This window comes from Bufo bufo, chromosome 4, assembly GCF_905171765.1.
Source record: "Bufo bufo chromosome 4, aBufBuf1.1, whole genome shotgun sequence".
NCBI lineage: Eukaryota > Metazoa > Chordata > Amphibia > Anura > Bufonidae > Bufo > Bufo bufo.
Window position 1 is genome coordinate 406,605,843 of NC_053392.1, and position 23,898 is coordinate 406,629,740.

At 43.0% G+C, this 23,898-nt stretch overlaps 1 protein-coding gene across 5 annotated transcripts in view; it reads left to right on the plus strand.

Moving 5' to 3' along the window:
* The window catches only part of QKI (QKI, KH domain containing RNA binding), a 188,080-nt gene that overhangs the window by 69,927 nt on the left and 94,255 nt on the right, over window positions 1-23,898 (plus strand). For all 5 annotated transcript variants that reach the window (XR_005778434.1, XM_040429286.1, XM_040429287.1 and 2 more), the window contains exon 3: window positions 20,164-20,280. Coding sequence is in view for 4 of the 5 variants with exons in the window: in XM_040429286.1 (XP_040285220.1) it covers window positions 20,164-20,280 (117 nt within the window). In the remaining variant the exon portion in view is untranslated. The remainder of the gene's footprint in view (window positions 1-20,163; window positions 20,281-23,898) is intronic.

Sequence of the window (23,898 nt, forward strand, 5' to 3'; positions counted from 1 at the left end):
ACCAGTGTCACTTTGTGTGAATAACTTTAAAATGCTTTTACTCATCCAGGCCATTCTGAGAATTTTATTTTTTTCCAGGTTTTTTTTTTTATCGGATTTTTTTATTTTAAATCGGATTTTTTTTTTTTTTATATAAAATGCTTTTTGAGGAAAAATATTACCATACAAAGGTTATTCCATCATGAAATAAAGATTCGTTTTTTAATTATGTAGAATAAGGCTGTACGTGGACTCCCATATTGTTGAATAAATTAGGCAGTGGCTGAGGGACAGACAACAGAGGGTTGTAGTCAATGGAGTATATTCAGACCATGGTCTTGTTACCAGTGGGGTACCTCAGGGATCTGTTCTGGGACCCATATTGTTTAATATCTTTATCAGTGAAATTGCAGACGGCCTCGATGGTAAGGTGTGTCTTTTTGCTGATACACAAAGATATGTAACAGGGTTGATGTTCCTGGAGGGATACACCAAATGGAAAAGGATTTAGGAAAACTAGAGGAATGGTCAAAAATCTGGCAACTAAAATTTAATGTTGATAAGTGCAAGATAATGCACCTGGGACGTAAAAACCCAAGAGCAGAATATACAATCAGTGATACAGTCCTAACCTCAGTATCGGAGGAAAGGGATTTAGGGGTCATTATTTCAGAAGACTTAAAGGTAGGCAGACAATGTCATAGAGCAGCAGGAAATGCTAGCAGAATGCTTGGGTGTATAAGGAGAGGCATTACCAGTAGAAAAAGGGAGGTGCTCATGCCGCTCTACAGAGCACTAGTGAGACCTCATTTGGAGTATTGTGCTCCGTACTGGAGACCATATCTCCAGAAGGATATTGATACTTTGGAGAGAGTTCAGAGAAGAGCTACTAAACTAGTACATGGATTGCAGGACAAAACTGACCAGGAAAGATTAAAGGACCTTAACATGTATAGCTTGGAAGAAAGACGAGACAGAGGGGATATGATAGAAACTGCAAATACAGTTTAAGCATGCATGGGATAGGCAGAAGGCCATCCTTCATATAAGATAGGGCCAGGGGCTATTCATAGTATTCAGTACATTGGGCAGACTAGATGGGCCAAATGGTTCTGATCTGCTGACACATTCTATGTTTCTATATGTGTAATTTGTTTGGAAAATAAATTCCATTAATCCATTCACAAGGTCATGCTCTTCCAGAGGTTCTTGTAAGATTATTGGGCAGTTTCTCTGCCTACAAGATATTATCACAGATGCTTGGTTTACTTTTGCAGTTCTCAAAACTGAATTTGACTCAGCAGAGATCACATGCCTCTTCACAGCAAAAATGTTATAACATGAACAGAGTTGAGAAAAATACCTTAATCCTAACTTCTACAAACCTATGAATGCAGAATCAACCTAATCAAACTAATATGAAAAGTTGTTGTTCTACAAATCTTCATCTACTTGCATATTATAAGTTATACCAGCAAGAATTAGTCTTTATGTAGAAAACTATGATTTAAATCAAACCTAGTGATGATTTAAATCAAATCCACCCTGGGTTTGTTCATCATATATTGTACCTCATGACACTGGTAAAATGGAGTAAAAAAACAAAACTGTTTAAGGGCTCTTTCACACTTGCGTTATTGTCTTCCGGCATAGAGTTCCGTCGTCGGGACTCTATGCCGGAAGAATACTGATCAGGATTATCCTAATGCATTCTGAATGGAGAGTAATCCGTTCAGGATGCATCAGGATGTCTTCAGTTCCGGTACGGAACGTTTTTTGGCCGGAGAAAATACCGCAGCATGCTGCGCTTTTTGCTCCGGCCAAAAATCCTGAAGACTTGCCGCAAGGCCGGATCCGGGATCAATGCCCATTGAAAGGCATTGATCCGGATCCGGCCTTAAGCTAAACGTCGTTTCGGCGCATTGCCGGACCCGACGTTTAGCTTTTTCTGAATAGTTACCATGGCTACCGGGACGCTAAAGTCCTGACAGCCATGGTAAGTGTAGCGGGGAGCAGCATACTTACCGTCCGTGCGGCTCCCCGGGCGCTCCAGAGTGACGTCAGGGCGCCCCAAGCGCATGGATCATGTGATCACATGGATCACGTCATCCATGCGCATGGGGCGCTCTGATGTCATTCTGGAGCGCCCGGGAGCCGCACGGACTGTAAGTATACTGCTCCCCCGCTCCCCACTACTACTATGGCAGCCAGGACTTTAATAGCGTCCTGGGTGCCATAGTAACACTGAAAGCATTTGGAAGACGGTTCCGTCTTCAAATGCTTTCAGTACACTTGCGTTGTTACGGATCCGGCAGGCACCTCCGGCAACGGAAGTGCATGCCGGATCCCAACAACGCAAGTGTGAAAGAGGCCTTATTTATAAAAAAAATACCAAATTTACCAAAAATGTGGAAAAAGTTGCAAATTTCCAAGTTTCAATTTCTCTACTTCTATAATACATAGTAATACCTCCAAAAATAGTTATTACTTTACATTCCCCATATGTCTACTTCATGTTTGGATCATTTTGGGAATGCCATTTTATTTTTTGGGGACGTTACAAGGCTTAGAAGTTTAGAAGCAAATCTTGAAATTTTTCAGAAACCCACTTTTTAAGGACCAGTTCAGGTCTGAAGTCACTTTGTGAGGCTTACATAATAGAAACCACCCAAATGACCCCATTTTGGAACCTACACCCCTCAAGGTATTCAAAACTTTGTTAACCCTTTAGGTGTTCCACAAGAGTTATTAGTAAATAGATGAAATTTCCGAATTTAAATTTTTTGTCAAATTTTTCATTTTTTAATCCATTTTTTCCAGTAACAAAGCAAGGGTTAGCAGCCAAACAAAAATAAAAAGTATTTATTGCCCTGATTCTGTAGTTTATAGAAACACCCCATATGTGGTCGTAAACTGCTGTATGACCAAACGGCAGGGCGCAGAATGAAAGGAACACCATATGGTTTCTGGAAGGCAGATTTTGATGTCGTTTTTTTTTTTTTTTTTTTTTGACATGTCCCATTTGAAGAACCCCTGATGCACCCCTAGAGTAGAAATTCCATAAAAGTGATCACATCTAAGAAACTCCACCCCTCAAGGTATTCAAAAGTGATTTTACAAGCTTTACTAACCCTTTAGGCGTTCCATAAGATTTAATGGAAAATTGAGATTTTCACTTTTTTGGAAGATTTTTCATTTAAAAAAAATTCCAGTAACAAAGCAAGGGTTAACAGCCAAACAAAACTCCACATTTATTACTCTGATTCTGCAGTTTACAGAAACACCCCATATGTGGTTGTAAACTGCTGTACGGGCACACAGCAGGGCACAGAAAGAAAGGAACGCCATTTGGTTTCTGGAAGGCAGATTTTGCTGGATTGGTTTTTAGACACCATGTCCCATTTGAAGCCCCCTGATGCACCCCTAGAGTACAAACTCCAAAAAAGTGACCCCATTTTGGAAACTACGGAATAAGGTGGCAGTTTTGTTGGTATTATTTTAGGGTACATACGATTTTTAGTTGCTCTATATTACACTTTTTGTGAGGCAAAGTAACAAAAAATAGAAATTCTGAAATTTCATCTCAATTTGCCATCAACTCTTGTGGAACACTTAAAGGGTTAACAAAGTTTGTAAAATCAGTTTTGAATACCTTGAGGGGGTGTAGGGTCTTTAAATGGGGTCACTTTTTGGAGTTTCTACTCTAGGGGTGCATCAGGAGGTGCTTCAAATGGGACATGGTGTCAAAAAACCAGTCCAGCAAAAACTGCCTTCCAAAAACCATATGGCGTTCCTTTCCTTCTGCGCCCTGCCATGTGGCCATACAGCGGTTTACGACCACATATGGGGCATTTCTGTAAACTACAGAATCGGGGCAATAAATGAGTTTTATTTGGCTGTTAACCCTTGCTTTTGTTACGGGAAAAAATTGATTAAAATGGAAAATTTGTCAAAAAATAGCTGTTTTGGCACCGTTTTTATTTTTATTATTTACAATGTTCATCTGACAGGTTAGATCATGTGCTATTTTTATAGAGCAGGTTCTTACGGACGCGGCAATACCTAATATGTATACTTCTTTTTTTTTTTTTTTTAGGTTTTACACAATAATATCAGAAAACCTGTTTTAGTGTCTCCATAGTCTGAGAGACATATATAGTTTTTTTCAGTTTTTAGGCGATTCTCAGTTGGGTATCATTTTTGCAGGATGAGATGACTGTTAGATTGGCACTGTTTTGGGGTGCATATGACTTTTTGATCGCTTGCTATTACACTTTTTGTGATGTAAGGTAGGGGTGGGCGGTATAGGCGATATAAATTTGGGCCACGATATGGATTTTCGCCTTATCGCCTATATTGCCGGACCGCGATATAATTGCGCTCTCTGCGCGCACCATTTACTCCTGAGCCCGCCGGCCGTCACAGTGGAGGGAGAAGGAGGGAGTCCCTCCCTCCCCACTGTGCGCGGCTGCCGCTGAACACCAATGAGGAGAGGACAGAGTAAGAGGAGGAGGGGAGGGACTGTGGCCGGCCATATCCCACAGGGTCCCCCTCCTCCCCCCTAGTTCATTGATGGCAGTGGGCAGTTCCGATCGGAGTCCCAGCAGTGTAATGCTGGGGCTCCGATCGGTTACCATGGCAGCCAGGACGCTACTGAAGTCCTGGCTGCGATGGTATGTTAGTGAGCAGCATTATACTCACGTGCGCCGTGGCCGCCGGGCGCTCCTTCTTCTCATAGGTCTGTGCGGCGCATTGCTAATGCACTTTTTTAGTGATGTAAGGTGACAAAACATGGCTTTTTTGACACCGTTTTTATGAAAACAAAATTTACAGTGTTCATCTCAGGGTTTAGGTCATGTGGTCTTTTTATAGAGCAGGTTCTTACGGATGCGGCGATACCTAATGTCTACTTTTTTTACGTTTAAGGCCTCTTTCACACGGCCGTTTTTTTTTCCCGTTTACTGGCCGTTTTTTGCGGTCCGTATACGGTCCGTATACGGAACCATTGATTTCAATGGGTCCGCAAAAAAAACGGAATGTACTCCGTATGCATTCCGTTTCCGTTTTTCCGTTCCGTTTTAACATAGAACATGTCCTATATTTGGCCGCAAATCACGTTCCGTGGCTCCATTAAAGTCTATGGGTCCGCAAAAAAACGGAATGCATACGGAAGTGCATCCGTATGTCTTCCGTATCCGTTCCGTTTTTTGCGGATCCATCTATTGAAAATGTTATGCCCAGCCCAATTTTTTCTATGAAATTACTGTATACTGTATTTGCCATACGGAAAAACGGAACGGAAAAACGGAACGGAAACGGAAACACAACGGAAACAAAAAACGGAACAACGGATCCGTTTAAAACGGACCGCAAAACACTGAAAAAGACATACGGTCGTGTGCAATAGGCCTAACATAAAGCATTTTTGAAACAAAAAAAAATCATGTTTGTCTGAGAGACTTTTTTTTAAATTTTTTTGGGCCATTGTCTAATGTCGGAGCTCATTTTTTGCGGGATGAGGTGACTGTTTGGTACTATTTTGGCATACATCTGACTTTTTTGATCACTTATCTTTTTTGGGAAGTAAGGTGGGCAAAATTTCTATTTCATCATATTTTTTTTTTTTATTTTTTTTAATGGCGTTCACCGTGCGGGGAAAGTAACATGACCGTTTTATAGATCAGGTCGTTACGGACGCGATGATATCGAACATGTGTAGGGAATTTTTTATTTTTTTTTATCAGTGATAAATGTGTTTTTTTTTTTACTTATTTTTTTAGTTTATTTTTTTGACCCAGACCCACTTGGTTCTTGAAGATTCAGTGGGTCTGATGTCTGTATAATACAATACAGTACACTATATAGTGTACTGTACTGTATTTTCACTTTATACTTAGTCTAATCAGACTTCTGCCTTTAGTAGAAGTCTGATCAGCACCATGAAAAGCCAGAAGCCTGTGAAGGCGTCCGGTTGCCATGGTAACATCACCCGCTGCCACAACAGAGCAGCGGGTGATGGGGAGGGAGGGGGGCCCCCTCCCTCTGTGATCCTGTCAAGAATCTGGGTCTGAAAAGGCACAGCAGCCCCCGATGAGAGAGGGAGCTCCCCACGGCATGGAAGGGGTTAAACTGCTGACACTCTGCTTTACAAGCTTGGCCATCCTGAAAATGAGAGGGAGGGTGGGCGGATAATCGCGGGGATCAGAAACTTCCGAAAGCGCTGCAAACCGCGGGTCTGAATTGACCTGCGGTTTGCAGCGATCGGCAATATGGGGGAGGGTCACAGGACCCCCTTCGGCATTGACCCAGGGTGCCTGCTGATTGATTTCAGCAGGCACCCAGTTCTGATCACCGCCTGCCTCGCGGCGGTGATCGGAAATACACAGGGTGTACATGTACGCCCTGTGTCCTTAAGTACCGGGACATCAGGGCGTACAGGTACGCTCTGTGTCCCCAAGAGGATAAATTAAGTGCTTTTTTTTTTGTCCCTATAGTTAAAAAAATAAAATGTGAATATATATATATATATATATATAATATATAATTATTTCACAAAATCGCAGTTTTCCCACTGCCCACTAGGCCTAAAATATGTCCAGACTTTCTGTTTTTTGAGAGCAGCCACATGGGCCATAGACATAGATTGTTGTGGATATTATTGACTTCACCAGACACATATCCTGGTAGGGTTGATCCTGATGATTAAAATGATACCTGCCTTGTGAAAATCTGTTGTGGTGTTCCCAGGATAAAGACTTGGGAGCACATTTATTAATACATGTGTTTTAGACACCGGTCTTAATAAAGCCCTGCGTTGGTGATGGATCTGCCGGAGTTATGAAGAGATGCTAGCCGCTCCGTAACTTTGGCTGATCCACCCCGCTTCTAAATGTAAGCCAGCTTCCTTACTGTCTTACATTTAGACCATTTTCCACTCCTAAACCAGGCATAGAAAATGATGAATGAGATCCACACCACACCTATTTTTATATATATATATATATATATATATATATATATATATATATATATATATATATATATATATATATATATTTTTTTAGACCGGTCGGGAGCGGGGAGAAGTTGCACATTGCGGCACAGAGGACCTAATTTAGGCCTATTTGTTTAATAAATTACTCCCTTATTCTTTATGCAAATTAATGTTTCCGTGGCTGAAGCTCTAATTTGCATAAAAAATGTGTCTTCTTTTCTTGAACGCTGCAACCAATTTTAACAAGACTGCCATAATTTTAAGAATCAGGATCAACTAATAGGGTTGATGCGGCTGAATATGCTCCTAAAGCATTTGTGGCATATGTACCTTAAAGGGCATCTGTCGGTAGATTTGCATATGAAACTGGGTGACCTGTTGCATGTGCGCTTGGCAGCTGAAGGCATCTGTGTTGGTCCCATGTTCATATGTGCCTGCATTAGTGAGAAAAATGATGTTTTAATACATGCAGATGAGCCTCTAGGAGAGACAGGGCATTGCCGTTACACCTAGAGGCTGTACTCTACCACACTCTTTCCCCTTTGATTGAGAGGGTCAGGCATGATCACATTTACACTGCCTGTCCTGTCAAAGTGCAGAGAGAGTAGGGCCACTAGGAGTAACAGCAACACCCCCATTGCTCCTCAATGCTCATTTGCATATATTAAAACCTCATTATTCTCAACAATGCAGGCACATATGAATATGGGACCAACACAGATGCCTTCAGCTACCAAGCGCACATGTAACAGGTCAGCCAGTTTCATAGGTACAAATCTTCTGACAGGTGGCCATTAAAGGAGTTCTCCAGGAATTGATAATAACCTGTTCTCAGGATACATCATTATCACATCCAGCAGACATCCCAACCTGCAAAAACTCATTTCAGGGAGGTTTTCTTTTTTTTTTTTCTTTCACAAACTTTTTATTACATTTTCCAAACATATGCAGTATCTGCACACTTTGCTCTATGGTGTGGAGGACTGGGCTCATTACCCTGCCCCAAATTATCATATTTATGTATATAATGAAAGGGATTCTGTCACCACCTATAAGCCCTGTGAGCTAAACATATGCTCATGTCCAGGGTAGCATTCTGATTTCTAAGGATGCCTTATAAAAGCTATTTGTGGCTTTATTCTGCGGAAAAACAGGTTTTACTAACCTGTCAATCATTGAATTAAGGTGCCCAAGCAGGGGGGGTCTGTGGATGCATGGTGCCCAGCCGCACACATCACCGTTCGTGCCCAGCGCCGCCTTCTACTCCTCAGTGCCGCCTCTCCCTCCCTCCCTCCCCCTCCTCCCGCTTTGAGATCCCGCGCGTGCACACAGGCTCAGCCTGATGCGCCGTTGCGGACTGCTGGCATCGGCTTCTTCTTGCACTGTGCGCACGCGCCGAGAAGGGGGACACTGCTACAGGTTGCCGGAAAGGTTTACTGCGAGGAAACTAGAGATGGGAAGTTCGGATCTTTCACATGAATCAGTTCATTCAAATGAACAGATTCATGAATCGAATCTTTGGTTCATTCGCTGAGCTGACAAGAAGCAAGTGAACCGAAGCTTAGGTTGCGCAATGCGCATGCGCGGATGCTTCCATTCACTTGCTGACTCACTGAGTCGGCTCTTGGTCTGAGTCAGGAAGTTTATTCTTTAAAACCCTGTGTGCAATTATCTACCCCACTGTAAGAAAAAAACAATCATCCAGGGGGTGTGAATTTAACACTGGGGTAAATAGTATAATTAAAATGGAGGGTTAAATGTGTAAATACGAGCAGCTGTTTCCGGGAGCCGCCGTGCTCACTCGCGCTCTGGTGAACGATGTGGACTCCCAGCAGCTTTCAAAGCACAGCGCGGTACATCGTATAGCATCAGTGCTTGGTATTGCAGCTCAGCCACATTGACTTGAATTGGGCTGAGCTGCATTTGGGCCACATGACTGAGGTGCAATGATGTCACTGGCCTAGGAAGTAGCTGCGGTGCTCATGGAAAATTCCCACTGAGGATAGCGCATTAGTATCAATTCCCAAATAACCCTTTAAATGTCAGATGGGTGCTGTGACTGCTCATATTTCTCTAACTCCCATAGACTTTCAATGGACAAGGCCATACACCAGGGCGATCACTTGTCCATTGAAGTTTATGGAAGAATGTGGTAGCTGGAAATGAAGGAGTCGGGGTCACTGGACTGCATTCTCCTAATAGATCCTGCGGATTTGCCATGGTTTCCTAAAGTTGGAGTACACCATTAAGGCTCTGTTCACAACATGTTTGAGCCTTCCTTCAGATGTATAGCTGAAATATTCCCTGACGTATACCTCTTAAGGTGAAGCACTGACATATGCTATTCTATAGCCATGCTTTTGCATACGTTGCCCATACATTTTTGGTGGCTGGTTCACAATCGTTCTATACAGTTAAACATACCAATATTATGGCCCCATGTTCAAGTGAATGGGGCCCTGTATGGTTTCTGCCTCTGACTTGGGTATTTTAGTTCAGATTATGACATGATTCATCAGACACTATAGGTAATGGCCTTCTACCTGACAGAGCCTATATGGCAGACACACACAGGCCGTATATCGGGGTGCTAGGGAGCTGCCTCACATGGCAGGTAAAATGGCCACATGGTGCTTATTACAATGTGAAATGCCCGTCCTCTGTGAAGCGACGTTACTACTTGGTGCCCTTCTTTGGTGACCTGTAACGGTTTCCTTTTGGCATTCTGGCTGCGTCCCCAGCCCCCGTGCTGATGACAAATATCGAGCAGCTCTTAGACATAGTGACAGAAGCAATTGTCAGACATAAATCTATATATACAGAAACCCGAGTGTCAACACACCTCTCCCCTGTTGACACGTCTGCAGATCACGCTGTGTGACGGCTAGATCTTTTATGTTTGTTCTTCTTTCTGGATGGCTACTCGCTCATTCACCTTTTATCTGTTTAGGCAGAAATGTTGACAGAATGGAGCAAATAGGGACATTAGGAGTCTGACTCCAAGCGTGGCGAGAAATGAGCTCCGAGCTAAATATATAGGTCTGAGGCATCGGAGCAGCTGTTCGGAGCCCTTCTGTTTGTTGCTGGGGTGCAGTGCCCTAAAAAAGGAAGAGAATGTATTGTAGCTGTCGGAGAAAACCAGCAGCTGGCGATCTTATCACTGGCCGCTGACAGCTAAGGTCACATGCTTGGAAGGACAAGCCTTTACTCAGAAAGACAATGCGTCTGTTAGTGTTTCCAGGGCCTAGTCTAGGCATCTCCAGCGTGGTTACCATCTATGATCCCATAGCTAATGAGCATTCCGCTGTTTTAGATACCAGAAAATGAAACATGCCTCACACCTCATCCATCTTTCAGCACCTTCTGCATTTAAGCTTTGAGTTTGTTTTCTTAAAGGGAAACTCGTTAATGGTAATTAGAAGATCCGAAGACCTGCGGTGCTTTTATCTGTCATCTCATTGAAATGCAAATGTTTACCTGCTGCCCAGACACTTTCATTCTTTTCTTAGTATTCACAAGGTAGATGGCACATGTAAATGAAGTATTTACCATAATTGACTCAGCTCTTTGTTCCTCTATTTGCATGATCAGGTTATTAGTTTGGAGTTACCCTGAGAAGGTGTTCACTCAGGATGCTGCGTCTAATGCCGTGTGACCGGCCTGCCATTGCAATACCATACCTTGAAGCCCTGTGCAATGATTTGCCCACATTAAAATGAATTCATCTCAAGGATTCCTCTTACAGCATCATGGTTGAGCCACTATGGCCTCTTAGAGTATTTACACACATCACAGCTTCAGCTGCCATAAAGTGAATAATAATCTACAAATATGTAGGCACAACCCTTAATCCCTATAACCCCCCCCCTCCGACTGTCTTTGGTTGGTGCACATTTGGGTAGTGGAGAAGGATCAGGTATATTGGTTTCAAGTGCAGATTCTTCTTATTCTGTTTAAAGTAAGAGAATAAAAAAATTCCTTTATACTTGAATGAATTGCCAGCAGTCTGCAATGCATGTCCGTCAGGGAGTTACTAGTTGGAGGTATACAGATTGGACTGTTAGCACCCAGATGGACCTTTATTGTAGACCCCTGGAAATTACTTCATAAATATCTAGTAGGAATAACAGAGGAATGTCATAATACAGTCAAGTAGTTACTAAAACAGTGGAAGAGTAATGGCTTTAGATTTTTATTTCACTTTTATAAAAAAAAAAAATATTTTTGTTAACTACACTGTGAATAGAATTTGTATGTACTTGCTTAAAGAGGTTATACCATGATTAATGTAAAAAAGACGTATTGAACTTGACAATCTCTTTCTAAGAAAGGTAGAACCAGCCCCATCGGAGCTTAGGAGGCAGTTGAAGGATTAAAAAAAAGCATGTGCAGCCTTCTCAGTGAGCCTTACATAGAAATATGAAAAAGAACAAACAGAAGGTGGCGCTATACAGATACATTTTATTGAATAGCTCATTTTTAATTACATGCAATTCCAAAAGTATTCAGATTCAGGTGCTGGTTGGAAAATTGTACAATATTTTTCGTAGGACAACCCCTTGAAGTTAGAGCTGCAGAATATGTCAGTAACTTAGTTAGTAAAAAAAATAAAAATGTTCTACACAGTTTGAAGTTTTAAAGGGTAAAGGAAAAAATCCTACAAATCAGAGTCACCCACCATCTTATGTGTGAAGGCTTCCTTGCTGTCCCCTACCATATCTTATCCATGGGAGGGAAAACAAGGATCATGTTGAAATTTTACTCTGATCCTTTCATTCGCAGTGGACGTAAGCTGCTGCCAGACATATCTGTCAGCTGCCTACTTCTCTCTCCCCATTGACAACACATGTATGCCCGGTTGAACAGAACGTGCTGGTCTATGGGGGATTTGGAAAAATAGCTGTGGACAACTGTTGGAGGTATATGGGCATCCTAGTTACTAGGCAGACACTTGGCCCCTTGTTTTGTAATTATTATGTCTGACTTTTTTACTGTTGAAGTAATCTGTCGTACATGGGACAAGTGATGTTCACAGCCCAAAGAACTGCTGATTTGTAGAGTGTGGACTAGGGTTGGGCGATATACCGGTATCACGATATATACCGCGGTATTAAAGAAAACGGCGATATCGCCGTTTCCTAAATACCGTGGTATTTCGTGACGTCATAGAAGCGGTCATGTGCGCTGACCGCTTCTAAATCTGCGGCCGCCCGCCCCAGCATGAACCGATACGGGACATTTGCAGAGTACTTGTACTCGTGCAAATGTCCCCGATACCTGCTGGCTGCTTGCGGCGGCGCTCTTAGCGGTTCGGCTGGCGTGGGGGAGGGAAGGAATTCTGTGACTCGCATTCCCTGCACCCGACCTCTGAGAGGACGCTGTGATCCGCGCAATTAACCCCTCAGGTGATCACAGCGTCCTCTCAGAGGTCGGGTGCCGGGAATGTTCTTAAGTCCCTGCATTGGTGGCAGTGGGCAGTGCCCCCCTCCTCCCTCCCTCCCCAGTATTAATCATTGGAGGTCACAGGGTCGTCCCCCCATCATTGGTGGCAGTGGGCCCCCCCCTCCTTCCCCAGTATTAATCATTGGAGGCCACAGGGTCGTCCCCCCATCATTGGTGGCAGTTTGCAGTTCCAATCGGAGTCCCAGCAGTGTAATGCTGGGGCTCCGATCGGTTACCATGGTAGCCAGGACGCTACTGAAGCCCTGGCTGCCATGGTATTAGTGAGCAGCATTATACTCACGTGCGCCGTGGCCGCCGGGCGCTCCTTCTTCTCATAGGTCTGTGCGCCGCATTGCTAATGCTATAAGCCTTAGCAATGCGCCGCACAGACAGAAGAAGGAGCGCCCGGCGGCCACGACACACGTGAATATAATGCTGCTCACTAACATACCATGGCAGCCAGGGCTTCAGTAGCGTCCTGGCTACCATGGTAACCGATCGGAGCCCCAGCATTACACTGCTGGGACTCCGATCGGAACTGCAAACTGCCACCAATGATGGAGGGACGACCCTGTGGCCTCCAATGATTAATACTGGGGAGGGGGGGCCCCATACAGTGTAACGTCTCCTTGTGGCTGCCCCCATACAGTATAATGTGTCCTTGTGGCCCCAAGTGTTTTTTTTTCTTCTAAATGGGCATTTATCGCGATATATATCGTTATCGCGATAAATTTCTTAATATCGTTATCGTGGGAATATTTTTGATATCGTCCAACCCTATGTCCTATGCACAGCAACAGTTCTTTTACGTGCTGCTGATTTCAGTTGATTTAGTGCTGAAGCCAGTTCTGGTGGAATTCATGTTTGGTGAGGTCCCCATGATTCAGGGTGTGTGATATGTGTGATGCGGTACTGCGAGCCACATGGTGACCCAGTGAGTAGCTGTAAGATACATTTAGACACTAATCAATGGATTTCCTCTATTGTCAGCTTCCAGCCTAGCGTCACCACCTGGCAAGTATGCGCCGTAGCAGTCATTAGTCTGAGTCTGTAATGAGTGGGAAGGTCATGAGCGGTAGTCTGCCATTGTTTAGGAATGGGATTCCCTGATACTTTTTCATTTGCCGTAGCAGCTTTTTCTCTGTATCCTTCTGTAAAGGCAAATGGTCACAAATGTCTATAAATAATTGTACAGCATCCCATGGGATTACAGAAATGATTTTCATTCATATTGCACTCTTTTCAAAAGGTCACACAGAGTGATTGTCTTATCAACACAAATCTAATCTAGGCAGAACAGGGCAATGATGGCGACACTCCGCAGAACAGGTGCAGGGGGCTTTAGAATGAGAAATAAAACTGCATTTAACAATAATGCAGCCCAGATTAGACAAGCCGCTAAATCCCTTAAAACTACATTATTCACATTCAACAACAGAAGCAATTCTGGGCTTTAGGCATTGTTCAATACAGATTAGGATTTGCAATCTCTGTGTAAATGCAATGGATCCCTGTACATGAGCTGGTTTTATTTCTGCAGCTGGATGTGTTATGTAGTGCAGCCTCAGCCATGGCTCCCTGTAATGACAGTGTCACCCTTTACACCAATCGTCCTCCTATAGCCTTCCTGGCTATTAGAAATGAGAGTGCTGCCTGATACTCTGCATTAAATCACCCAGAATGAAGTGACTATTGAGTCAGCCTGATAAATTAAGGACATAATATGGTATTTGGGGGGGGTTGTACTGTTTGTAGATAAATGCTCCTGTTGTGTTATCCCTGAGAAACCAGAATCCCGGCTCTGCAGGATAATGACTTGGGCCCCTTTCACACGAGCGAGTTTTCCGCGCAGGTGCAATGCGTGACGTGAACGCATAGCACCCGCACTGAATCCTGACCCATTCATTTCAATGGGTCTGTGTACATGAGCAATGTTTTTCACGCATCAGTTCTGCGTTGCGTGAAAATCGCAGCATGTTCTATATTCTGTGTTTTTTACGCAGCCCTGGCCCCATAGAAGTGAATGGGGCTGCGTGAAAAACGCATTGCATCTGCAAGCAAGTGCGGGTGCGATGCGTTTTTCACTGATGGTTACTAAGAGATGTTGTTTGTAAACCTTCAGTTTTTTATCATGCGCGTGAAAAACTGAACTTGCTTGCAAAATAGTGCGAGTTTCACTGAACGCACCCTGAACGCATCCGGACCTAATCCGTCACGCTCGTGTGAAAGAGGCCTTAAGGCCCCTTTCACACGGGCATTGCGGGAAAATGTGCAGGTGCGTTGCGGGAACACCCGCGTTTTTTCCGCGCGAGTGCAAAACATTGTAATGCGTTTTGCACTCGCGTGAGAAAAATCACGCATGTTTGGTACCCAAACCCGAACTTCACAGAAGTTCGGGCTTGGGATCGGTGTTCTGTAGATTGTATTATTTTCCCTTATAACATGGTTATAAGGGAAAATAATAGCATTCTGAATACAGAATGCATAGTAAAACAGCGCTGGAGGGGTTAAAAAAAATTTAAAAAAATCATTTAACTCACCTTAATCCACTTGATCGCGTAGCCCGGCATCTCCGTCTGTCTCTTTTACTGAATAGGACCTGTGGTGAGCATTAATTATAGTTCAATGACCTGTGATGACGTCACTCCGGTCATCACATGGTACGTCACATGATCTTTTACCATGGTGTTCCGGATAGGAATTTTTTTAAATTTTATTTTAATATATTTTAACGACTTTTCAGACGTGGCGATATGTAATATGTTTATTTATTGTTTATATATTTTATATGTAAAATTGGGAAAGGGGGTGATTTATACTTAATATATTTATTTCACTTTTTATTTAATAACTATTAATTGCGGAACAAATGTGGACCCGAATTACGGACGTGTGAATGGACCCTAAATGAGCGAAATGCTTGTTCATTGAGTTGTATTGTTTGTGAGGTCACTTAAAGGATAACTGTCACATTTAGACCCTAATTTCAATTTTCTTATATGTAGTTACTAATAACATGATTTTCCAGAATCAGTTACTATTAGACTCTTAACCCATATTTAATAAGATTTCACTATTCAGTGAAGATGGCCGCCACTGCCCTCACCCTGAGGCTAATCCCGCCTGCCCTCACTAGCCAGTAACAATAGCCCCCCAAAAGTGTCAGTAACCTGAGCCCTCCTCCCCTAAAGGGTTAATCTCCTGCAGCACAAAGGTGTCCTCTTACCACATGTTGCTCTCATTTATACACTGAGCAGATGGCAGATCTCCCTTCCCTGTTGTGCGCTGCTTCCACTCTGCATTCTCCAGCTCTGCTGAGTGAGGGAGCGTCTGCCAAGCGCAGGGACAGGGAGAAGTGCACACAGCCCAGGCACTGTTATCAGCTGCTGGGGAGGACCTGGCTTTAATCATTTACTTACAGTAATGTGACCTTGCACGCAGCCTGCTTCTGCGTCCTCCGTCCTTCAACAGATAGACGGACCATGCTTAGCAACCCTATTTTAAGCACAGGTAAAAAGTTTGAAATAGGGCCACCAAGGTGATATTAATCACCACACTCCAATACCCCAAAAAAATAAAAATACGACAGTTATCCTTTAAAGGAAATGTCACCCAAAAAATGTTTGTAATCTGTTTTTATAAATGCAGATTTATTTATTCTATTTCCTGAATGTGATTATGGGGGCAGCCACCTTGTCTGAGCTGTTCTTAACAGTATTAAGAAATTTGCTTTACGGCAGCCCAGTGGTCCATAGACACAATGGTCTGGGGGGGACCTCAAAGCCCAGAATAAGCAATTTAAGCAAATTAAATAATAGTTACACTGAATCTCTTCACACAAACTTAAATATCAATCTACCGTACTTGGCTCATCCTGCTCTATAACATGCTGCCTGTGGATTATTTTGCATTTTTATGGATTTTAAGACTTCAAATTCATAACCCAGTGTATAAGTGAGGGCTTGGACACTCTTATTATGATCAGGGGAGGCCCAGTGGTCATCCTCCCTCAGTGAGGTACACAAGCATGTGTGGCTGACTAATTGAGGCTTCTTCTAATATCCCATGTACAGTCTGCTTTAGAAGAATCTTGATAAAGTAGGAGTTTGGATTTCACAGCCTAAAATCTGGTTTGTCACCAGGCGGTCATGGAGTCTGCAGTATATGGGATGAGTTGGAACCTGAAGTAGTCAGATGAAGCTGAGTAACAGCCCTTGAGGGAGCTCTAATGGCAGTCACTTTTGATAATCACCCAGTTTTCCGATAAACAGATGCTTTTTACAACTTGAGAGGACGGCTCAAGAATATGCAAAGTTAATGTTGTTCAATTTTTTTAATTTATGAATTTGGCCTGTTCCGTCTAAGGCTAATCCTTGTCCAACACTGTAAAATTAACATTCACTAGCCAGAAGGTTAATATCTTGAGACTTTTTTTTTTTTTTTTTTTTTTTTTTTCCTTGTCAGTTGCTCTTAGACAGGTAGGAATCTATCATATTTCTCCTCATGCTCGGTAGGCAGGGTTTTAAAAGGGCATTTCAAAGCGTTATCTTCAGAACAAAAGTGCTTTGGAAGGATGTGGTCTGCATGCCCTTGTCTGAGGGACGTTACAGGTTCACAGTGTTAATGACTGCTATATCCCTGCATGTAATTAAAACCAAGATTGTCAATTAATATTGACATTTATATTTGGACACAAACTTTGCGAGCGCTGTTCAGACTCTGTTCTTCCAGTAGCTTTTAATGGAAGGCCAAGTGTCTATTAGGCCTCATGCACCCAACCCTATTTTTCATATTTAAGTTTTTTGCAGATTGTATAGTGACCCATTAGTTTCAAGAGAGCCGCAAATAAGTGCAGACAGTATACTGTGTGATGTCCACATGTCCATCCCACAAAAAAAGCAAAACCTGATCTATTCTTGTCCATTTTGCAGGCAAATTATAGGCATTTTGACAGTGACACCCTCAGAAATTGTACACGGCCAGTATCTTTATTTTGCAGATCACAAAATACGGTGCATGGGGCCTTAAACGGTTCGAGATTAACAAATCTGGAGATGACTTCCTGTGCATTGATTTAAATATGGTTCATTTAACACATTGACTAAAGGTGAATTTATACGGGGGAATAATCCGGTAGATTATCAGGAATGTTCCTGCGAACGCTCGTTCCTGACAATCCGCCTGTGTAAAGGTGCCGCTGATCGGGGGAGATCCTATCGTTAGTGCAGGCATATAAATGATCGTTTCTGGACAGCAGATCGTGCTGTCTAAACCTGTGGGACCTGCTTCTATCTCCAGAATGGTCCCCCCAAAGTGAAGGAGAGCGCAACACACCAACTCTCCATTCAGCGCTATGGGAGTTCCAAAAATAACCAAGTGCTGGCTCGGTAATTTCCGGCAGTCCTATAGTGGTGAATGGATAGGTGGCCGTACATGTGTGGTGTCCTCTCCATTCACCGCTGTGAATAGCAAGCACGCTCGATTGGCTATTTTCCGAACTATCATAGAAGTGAAGGGAGAGCATGCTGCTCATGTGCAGTGCGCTCTCTTTTGCAGCCCCCAATTTGGAGATAGGTTTGTGTGTTCCACCTTTGGAACCCCTTCTATCAGATATTGATGACATACAGCGAAGAACAGAAGTATTTGAAAACCCTGCGATTTTCCAAATTCCCCAACTTTGTAGGTTGTAGGTGATTTCCCACTCTGAGAGACAGAATAAAAAAAAAATAATTCAGGAAATCACATTGTCTTGCACTGCTGAACATAAGTATTTGAACACCTGAGAAATCTGTGTTAATATTTGGTACAGAAGCCTTTGTTTGCAATTAGAGGTCAAACGTTTCCTGTAGTTCTTGGCCAGGTTTGCACACTGCAACAGATCTCCTCTAGATCTGTCAGGTTTCGGGGCTCAAAATCTCACAATAAATGGCCCCATTCATCCTCTCCTTAATACAGTGCAGTCGTCCTGTCCCCTTCGCAGAAAAGCACCCCTAAAGCATGATGTTACCTCCCCCATGCTTCACAGTAGGGATGGTGTTCTTGGGATGCCACTCATCCTTTATCCTCGAAACACGACGAGTGAAGTTTAGACCAAAAAGTTCTACTTTGGTCTTATCTGACCACATGACTTTCTCCCATGCCTCCTCTGGATCATTGGCAAACTTCAGACGGGCCTGGACATGTGATGACTTGAGCAGGGGAACCTTCCGTGCAATGCATGATTCGAAACCATGACGGCATAGTGTTCTACCGACAGTGACCTTTGAAACTGTGGTCCCAGCTCTCTTCAGGTCATTGACCAGCTCCTCCCTTGTAGTTCTGGGCTGATTACTCACCTTTCTTATCAGTGATACCCCACGAGGTGAGATCTTGCATGGAGCCCCAGTCCGAGGGAGACTGACAGTCGTCTTTAGCCTCTTCCATTTTCTAACAATAGCTCCAACAGTTGATCTATTTTCACCAAGCTACTTGGCAATTGCACCGTAGCCCTTTCCAGCCTTGTAGAAGTCCACAATTTTTTCTCTGGTGTCTTTTGACATCTCTTTGGTCTTGCCCATGGTAGTAGTTGGTGTCTGACTGGCTGTGGGGTGGACGGGTGTCTTTAAAGAGCTCAGACAGGTGCTACTAAGTTAGATTAATGAGTGGAGTAGAGGTGGACTTTTTAAAGGCACAGTAACAGGTTATTGAGAGCTAGAATTCTTGCTGTTTCTCAGGTGTTCAAATACTTATGTTCAGTAGTGCAAGACAAATTCTTTTAAAAATCATACAATGTGATTTCCTGATTTTTATTTTTATTTAAATTGTCGAGTGGGAATGCACCTTCAATGTGAATTTCAGATCCCTCCGTGACTTCTAAGTGGGAGAACTTGCAATATTGCAGGGTGTTCAAATACTTCTGTTCCTCACTGTATCCTAGCGCAATCCAAAGGCCTAATGAATATTCATTCCTGATCATTGCCCAGTGATTAAACGGCAAACGAGAAGACGCTAGTTTGTCATTGATTGTATGTTTTAAGTAATTTGTCAGCAGTTCATATAAACAGGAAGAGGATGTGCTACTGACAGTGTTACCTATGAGAAGGTGAAATGAATGAATCACAAAAATGAGCATTCGTTCAAACCACTTCCAATAATTGTTCTGTGAAAATGTAACGGGCAGCGGTTAATTTGCGGTATCTTCAATTGGCACTCATTCCAGTCCATTCAGCTGCCAGTGTAAAAGGGCCCGTAGACTATTTTACAGCTTCAGTTCCCTTCTTTTTCTAGAGGTATTTGTGATGATGGTATTTGTGATGATGGTGGGAAGTGCGTAGTTGACCTACAGAGCAAAGTGTTTAGGAAAGTGTTGGAGTCCAGAGACTGTTTAAAGTGTATGGCAGTTCTTAGAGCGGAGAATGTCCTAATCACGGTCACATTAGTTTGAAGAAAAAGTTTAAGTATAATGCCTGTGAAATATTGTAAAATTATACTCCACATAGAGTTTCCTAATGGTACAACATGTAGGAAATCAGACCCCTAATTATCAACAATGACAGTAGAAAAGAAAAAAAAGCTTGTGTCCTGCCTTTTATATTTCCCATAGACTAAAACGCAAATTTGCAGAATAACACCAGCAAGAACCTGTGTATGAATGTACCATAAATCGGGTGCCCGTTTTGGCGTCCAGTTTTAGATGTTCGCCTGGAGATATTGTCTATCTGTTAATTTTTGGTAAATGCCCGCTTCTGACAGTCTTCTTTTTCTTTTAGTTTAATTTTGTTGGACGTATCCTTGGACCCCGAGGACTAACAGCTAAGCAATTGGAAGCAGAAACTGGATGCAAGATTATGGTTCGAGGCAAAGGCTCAATGAGAGATAAGAAGAAGGTATGTCTGTTGTAATATGAAGCACACTCACAGTAGTAACTGTAGTCAAATGCATCCATATTTCTGCCCCAAAGGCAATAAATACAGGTCTGTGTACAGGCCTGAGACATACCAATATCTTTTATTACAGAGAGACTCCTTACCAATCCTGCCACAAATGAGGCTGGATTAGATCCGGGAGCGATCTCACCTGATGCTTTATTACATTGAATTAATTTGACATTGTTCTTATGATTCCATAACCCAATGTGCAATCATATAAAAGTTTTTTTAATTTTTTATTTCAGTTAATGCATTTTTTAATAGGAGCCTTGTAATTGCATGCCAATGCTACAAGTATATTAAGTTATAGATTCTAGAAATCAAAGTTGCAGTTGTTTAAAGGGGTTGTTCCTCAAAATACTCTGCAGTCTTCAAACAGATACCTGGCTCTGACTTTTGTAATTGCATGTTATTAAAAAAATATATATATATCAAAATGTAGTAAACATTTAGCATAGCCACTAAGCTATTCAATAGAATCTATATGAATAGCACCAGCTGCTTATTTTTAATTTTTTTTTTCCAATTTCTCTGTCCACCTTGCTGAGGTGGATGCACATGCCTAGAGGGACAGTCGTGAGACTATTGGTGCGGACAGAAAGCATCCCTGTAGTGCGTGGTAGACAGTGTTTTTTTTTTTTTTTTTTTAAATGCAGGTAGAACTAAAATGGAGAGAGTGGCATCATATTTATTGTGGTCAAACGCCCAAATTTAGCAAGTAAATGCATGTTCTAGCAATATGTCATTACTAGCGTTGAGCGAACTTGTGTTTTAAGTTCAACGTACAGGGTTTGGGTTATCAAAGAATTCTGTTATGGATTCCGCTACCACTGGCCATATCTTATGGACGGTATTCTTAGATAACCCGAACCTTGTACTCCGAACTTAAAGCACACAAGTTTGCTCAACACTAGTCATTACTTTTCGGGTAATCAAAACCCCTTAGGGTACTTTCACACTAGCGTTAAGTTTTCCGGTATTGAGTTCCGTCATAGGGTCTCAATACCGGAAAAAAACTCTTCCTTTTTTCCCCATTCATTGTCAATGGGGACAAAACTGAATAGAACATAGTGCTCCAAAATGCATTCCTTTCCGTTTAGTTGTGTTCCCAGACCGGAGAGAAAACAGCAACATGTTGTATTTTGCTTTCTGTCCTGGGATGTGGAGAAAGACGGATCCGGCATGACCCCCAATGCAAGTCAATGGGGACGGATCTGTTTTCTCTGCCACAATAGAAAACTGATCCGTCCCCCATTGACATTCAATGGGGGTAACGCTGGATCCATCTTGGCAATGTTAAAGATATGCTAAAGATAATACAACTGGATCCGCTCATGACGGATGGAGATGGTTGTATTATCAGTAACGGAAGCGTTTTTGCTGAACCCTGCCGGATGCAGTAAAAACGCTAGTGTGAAAGTAGCCTTAGTCCCGAACATAAGAAGTGGATGATGTGTAAGGTCTGTTAATGTTCAGTGTGTGCTTTCTTAACTAGCACTTATTCCTGTTTTGACATGCTGCATGCAGGCTGTTACCAATATACTCGAGTGCAGTATGTTGGCTCTTAACAAGGTAAGCGGACACTATAACCTACTTACTTGAAGCTCGTTTATTTCCCCAAAATATTTTGGTTCTGTGGTGGTGGTTTTAACGTTGATCTGCTAATATGGTGCCAGTTTGTCGTGAAACACAGAAAACATAGGCATTTATATTAATACGCTATAAATTGTTTCCGTTAACCTATGTTCGAACTGTGCCTGACCCAGTTTACTGTATACATTGGGCTTTTTGGCCCCTCTGGGTGATATGTATTGGCTTTACTCTATAGACTGCCCTTGTAGAGGTACAGTTGTAGTCAACAGGTGACCAAACAGTGGTCTGAGGTATATACGTCCGGAACACTTCCTCAGCATGCTGAGGCTACTTTCACACTAGCGTTCAGAGAGGATCCGTCTGGTGTCTGCACAGACGGATCCTCTCCTATAATGCAGACGTTTGGATCCATCTGCATTATAGTTTAGAAAAAATTCTAAGTGTGAAAGTTGTTCAGACGGATCCGTCCAGACTTTACATTGAAAGTCAATGGGGGACGGATCCGTTTGAAAATTGAGCCATATTGTGTCATCTTCAAACGGATCCGTCCCCATTGACTTACATTGTAAGTCTGGACGGATCCGTTTGCCTCCGCACGGCCAGGCGGACACCCGAACGCTGCAAGCAGCGTTCGGGTGTCCGCTTGCTGAGCGGATCCGCGGCTGAACGCTGCCAGACTGATGCATTCTGAGCGGATCCGCATCCACTCAGAATGCATTGGGGCAGTACGGATGCGTTCGGGGCCGCTTGTGAGCCCCTTCAAACGGAGCTCACAAGCGGAGCCCCGAACGCTAGTGTGAAAGTAGCCTGATCCAGCAATCTCTCATGTAGTAACCGAAAATAATAATGATACCCCAGTTTAAGAGCTGTCCTAGGGCATACTCCAAATTTGCATGCATATAAAATGCAGCCCTGGTTCTATCATGTTACAGTAGTACACTATAACAGCATAATATGTACAGGTGCAGTATATGCTGAAATGTTTCATTTATCTGTTATGAGGCTGGAGAGCAATGTACTTTATTTCCGTGATGCAATGTTTGTATTGGCCTACAAGCTAAAAAGAGAGGGGGCACATTTTGGGACCTTTTAAAACAGATCTGTAACCTCAGACCACCCCTAGTAATTACAGTAGTACATGAACAAAACACATGCCATTTGCTCAAAATCATCAATCTTTGTACATTTAATGTATGTTGATTTTCACCCTTTTTGCCCCACTGTGTGGAAACTGCCCATGGAATGTATTGGAGTCCTCTCCTTTGTGTGCGCATGCTCAGGAGTCCTGCATCCGGACCGCCGTTTTGGCGGCTCGGGTGAGGACCATTCACTTCAATGGGGCCGGAAAGGTTGCGGACAGCACTCTGTGTGCTGTCCGCATCCGTTTCTCCGTTCCGTGGCCCCGCTAAAAAAATATAACCTGTCCTATTCTTGTCTGCGCTTTGCAGACAAGAATAGACATTTATATTGAAGGCAGTCCGTGCCATTCCACAAATTGCGGAATGCGCACAGACGCCATTCGTGTTTTGCAGATCCGCGATTTGCGGACCGCCAAACACACCACGGTCGTGTGCATGAGGCCTAAGGAGGATAATAATGTCAAGATCAGTAGAAGTTCTGTTACTAAGTTTAGAGTAGCAAGGCCTTGTGAATTTAAAGGGTTTTTCTAACATTTTAATACTTGATAATCTGTCCTCAGGATGGGTCATCAGTATTTGATCGATGGGGACCCCCTCCAATCAGCTGTTTGAGAACGCAGTGAGCGCTGTTACCTACTCTGTGCTTTTCCTAGAGCAGTGACATCACGTTCATCGTTAACATGTCCTAGGAGCAGCTCAGCCCCATTCAAGAATACTATGTAACGCACTGTGCTTGGTGAGCTGTGAGAAGGAAGCAGGGGTCCCGGGTGTCGGACCCCCATGATCAGATACTGATGACCTATGCAGAGGATAGGTCATAAGGGAAAAAAATAATAATCTCTGA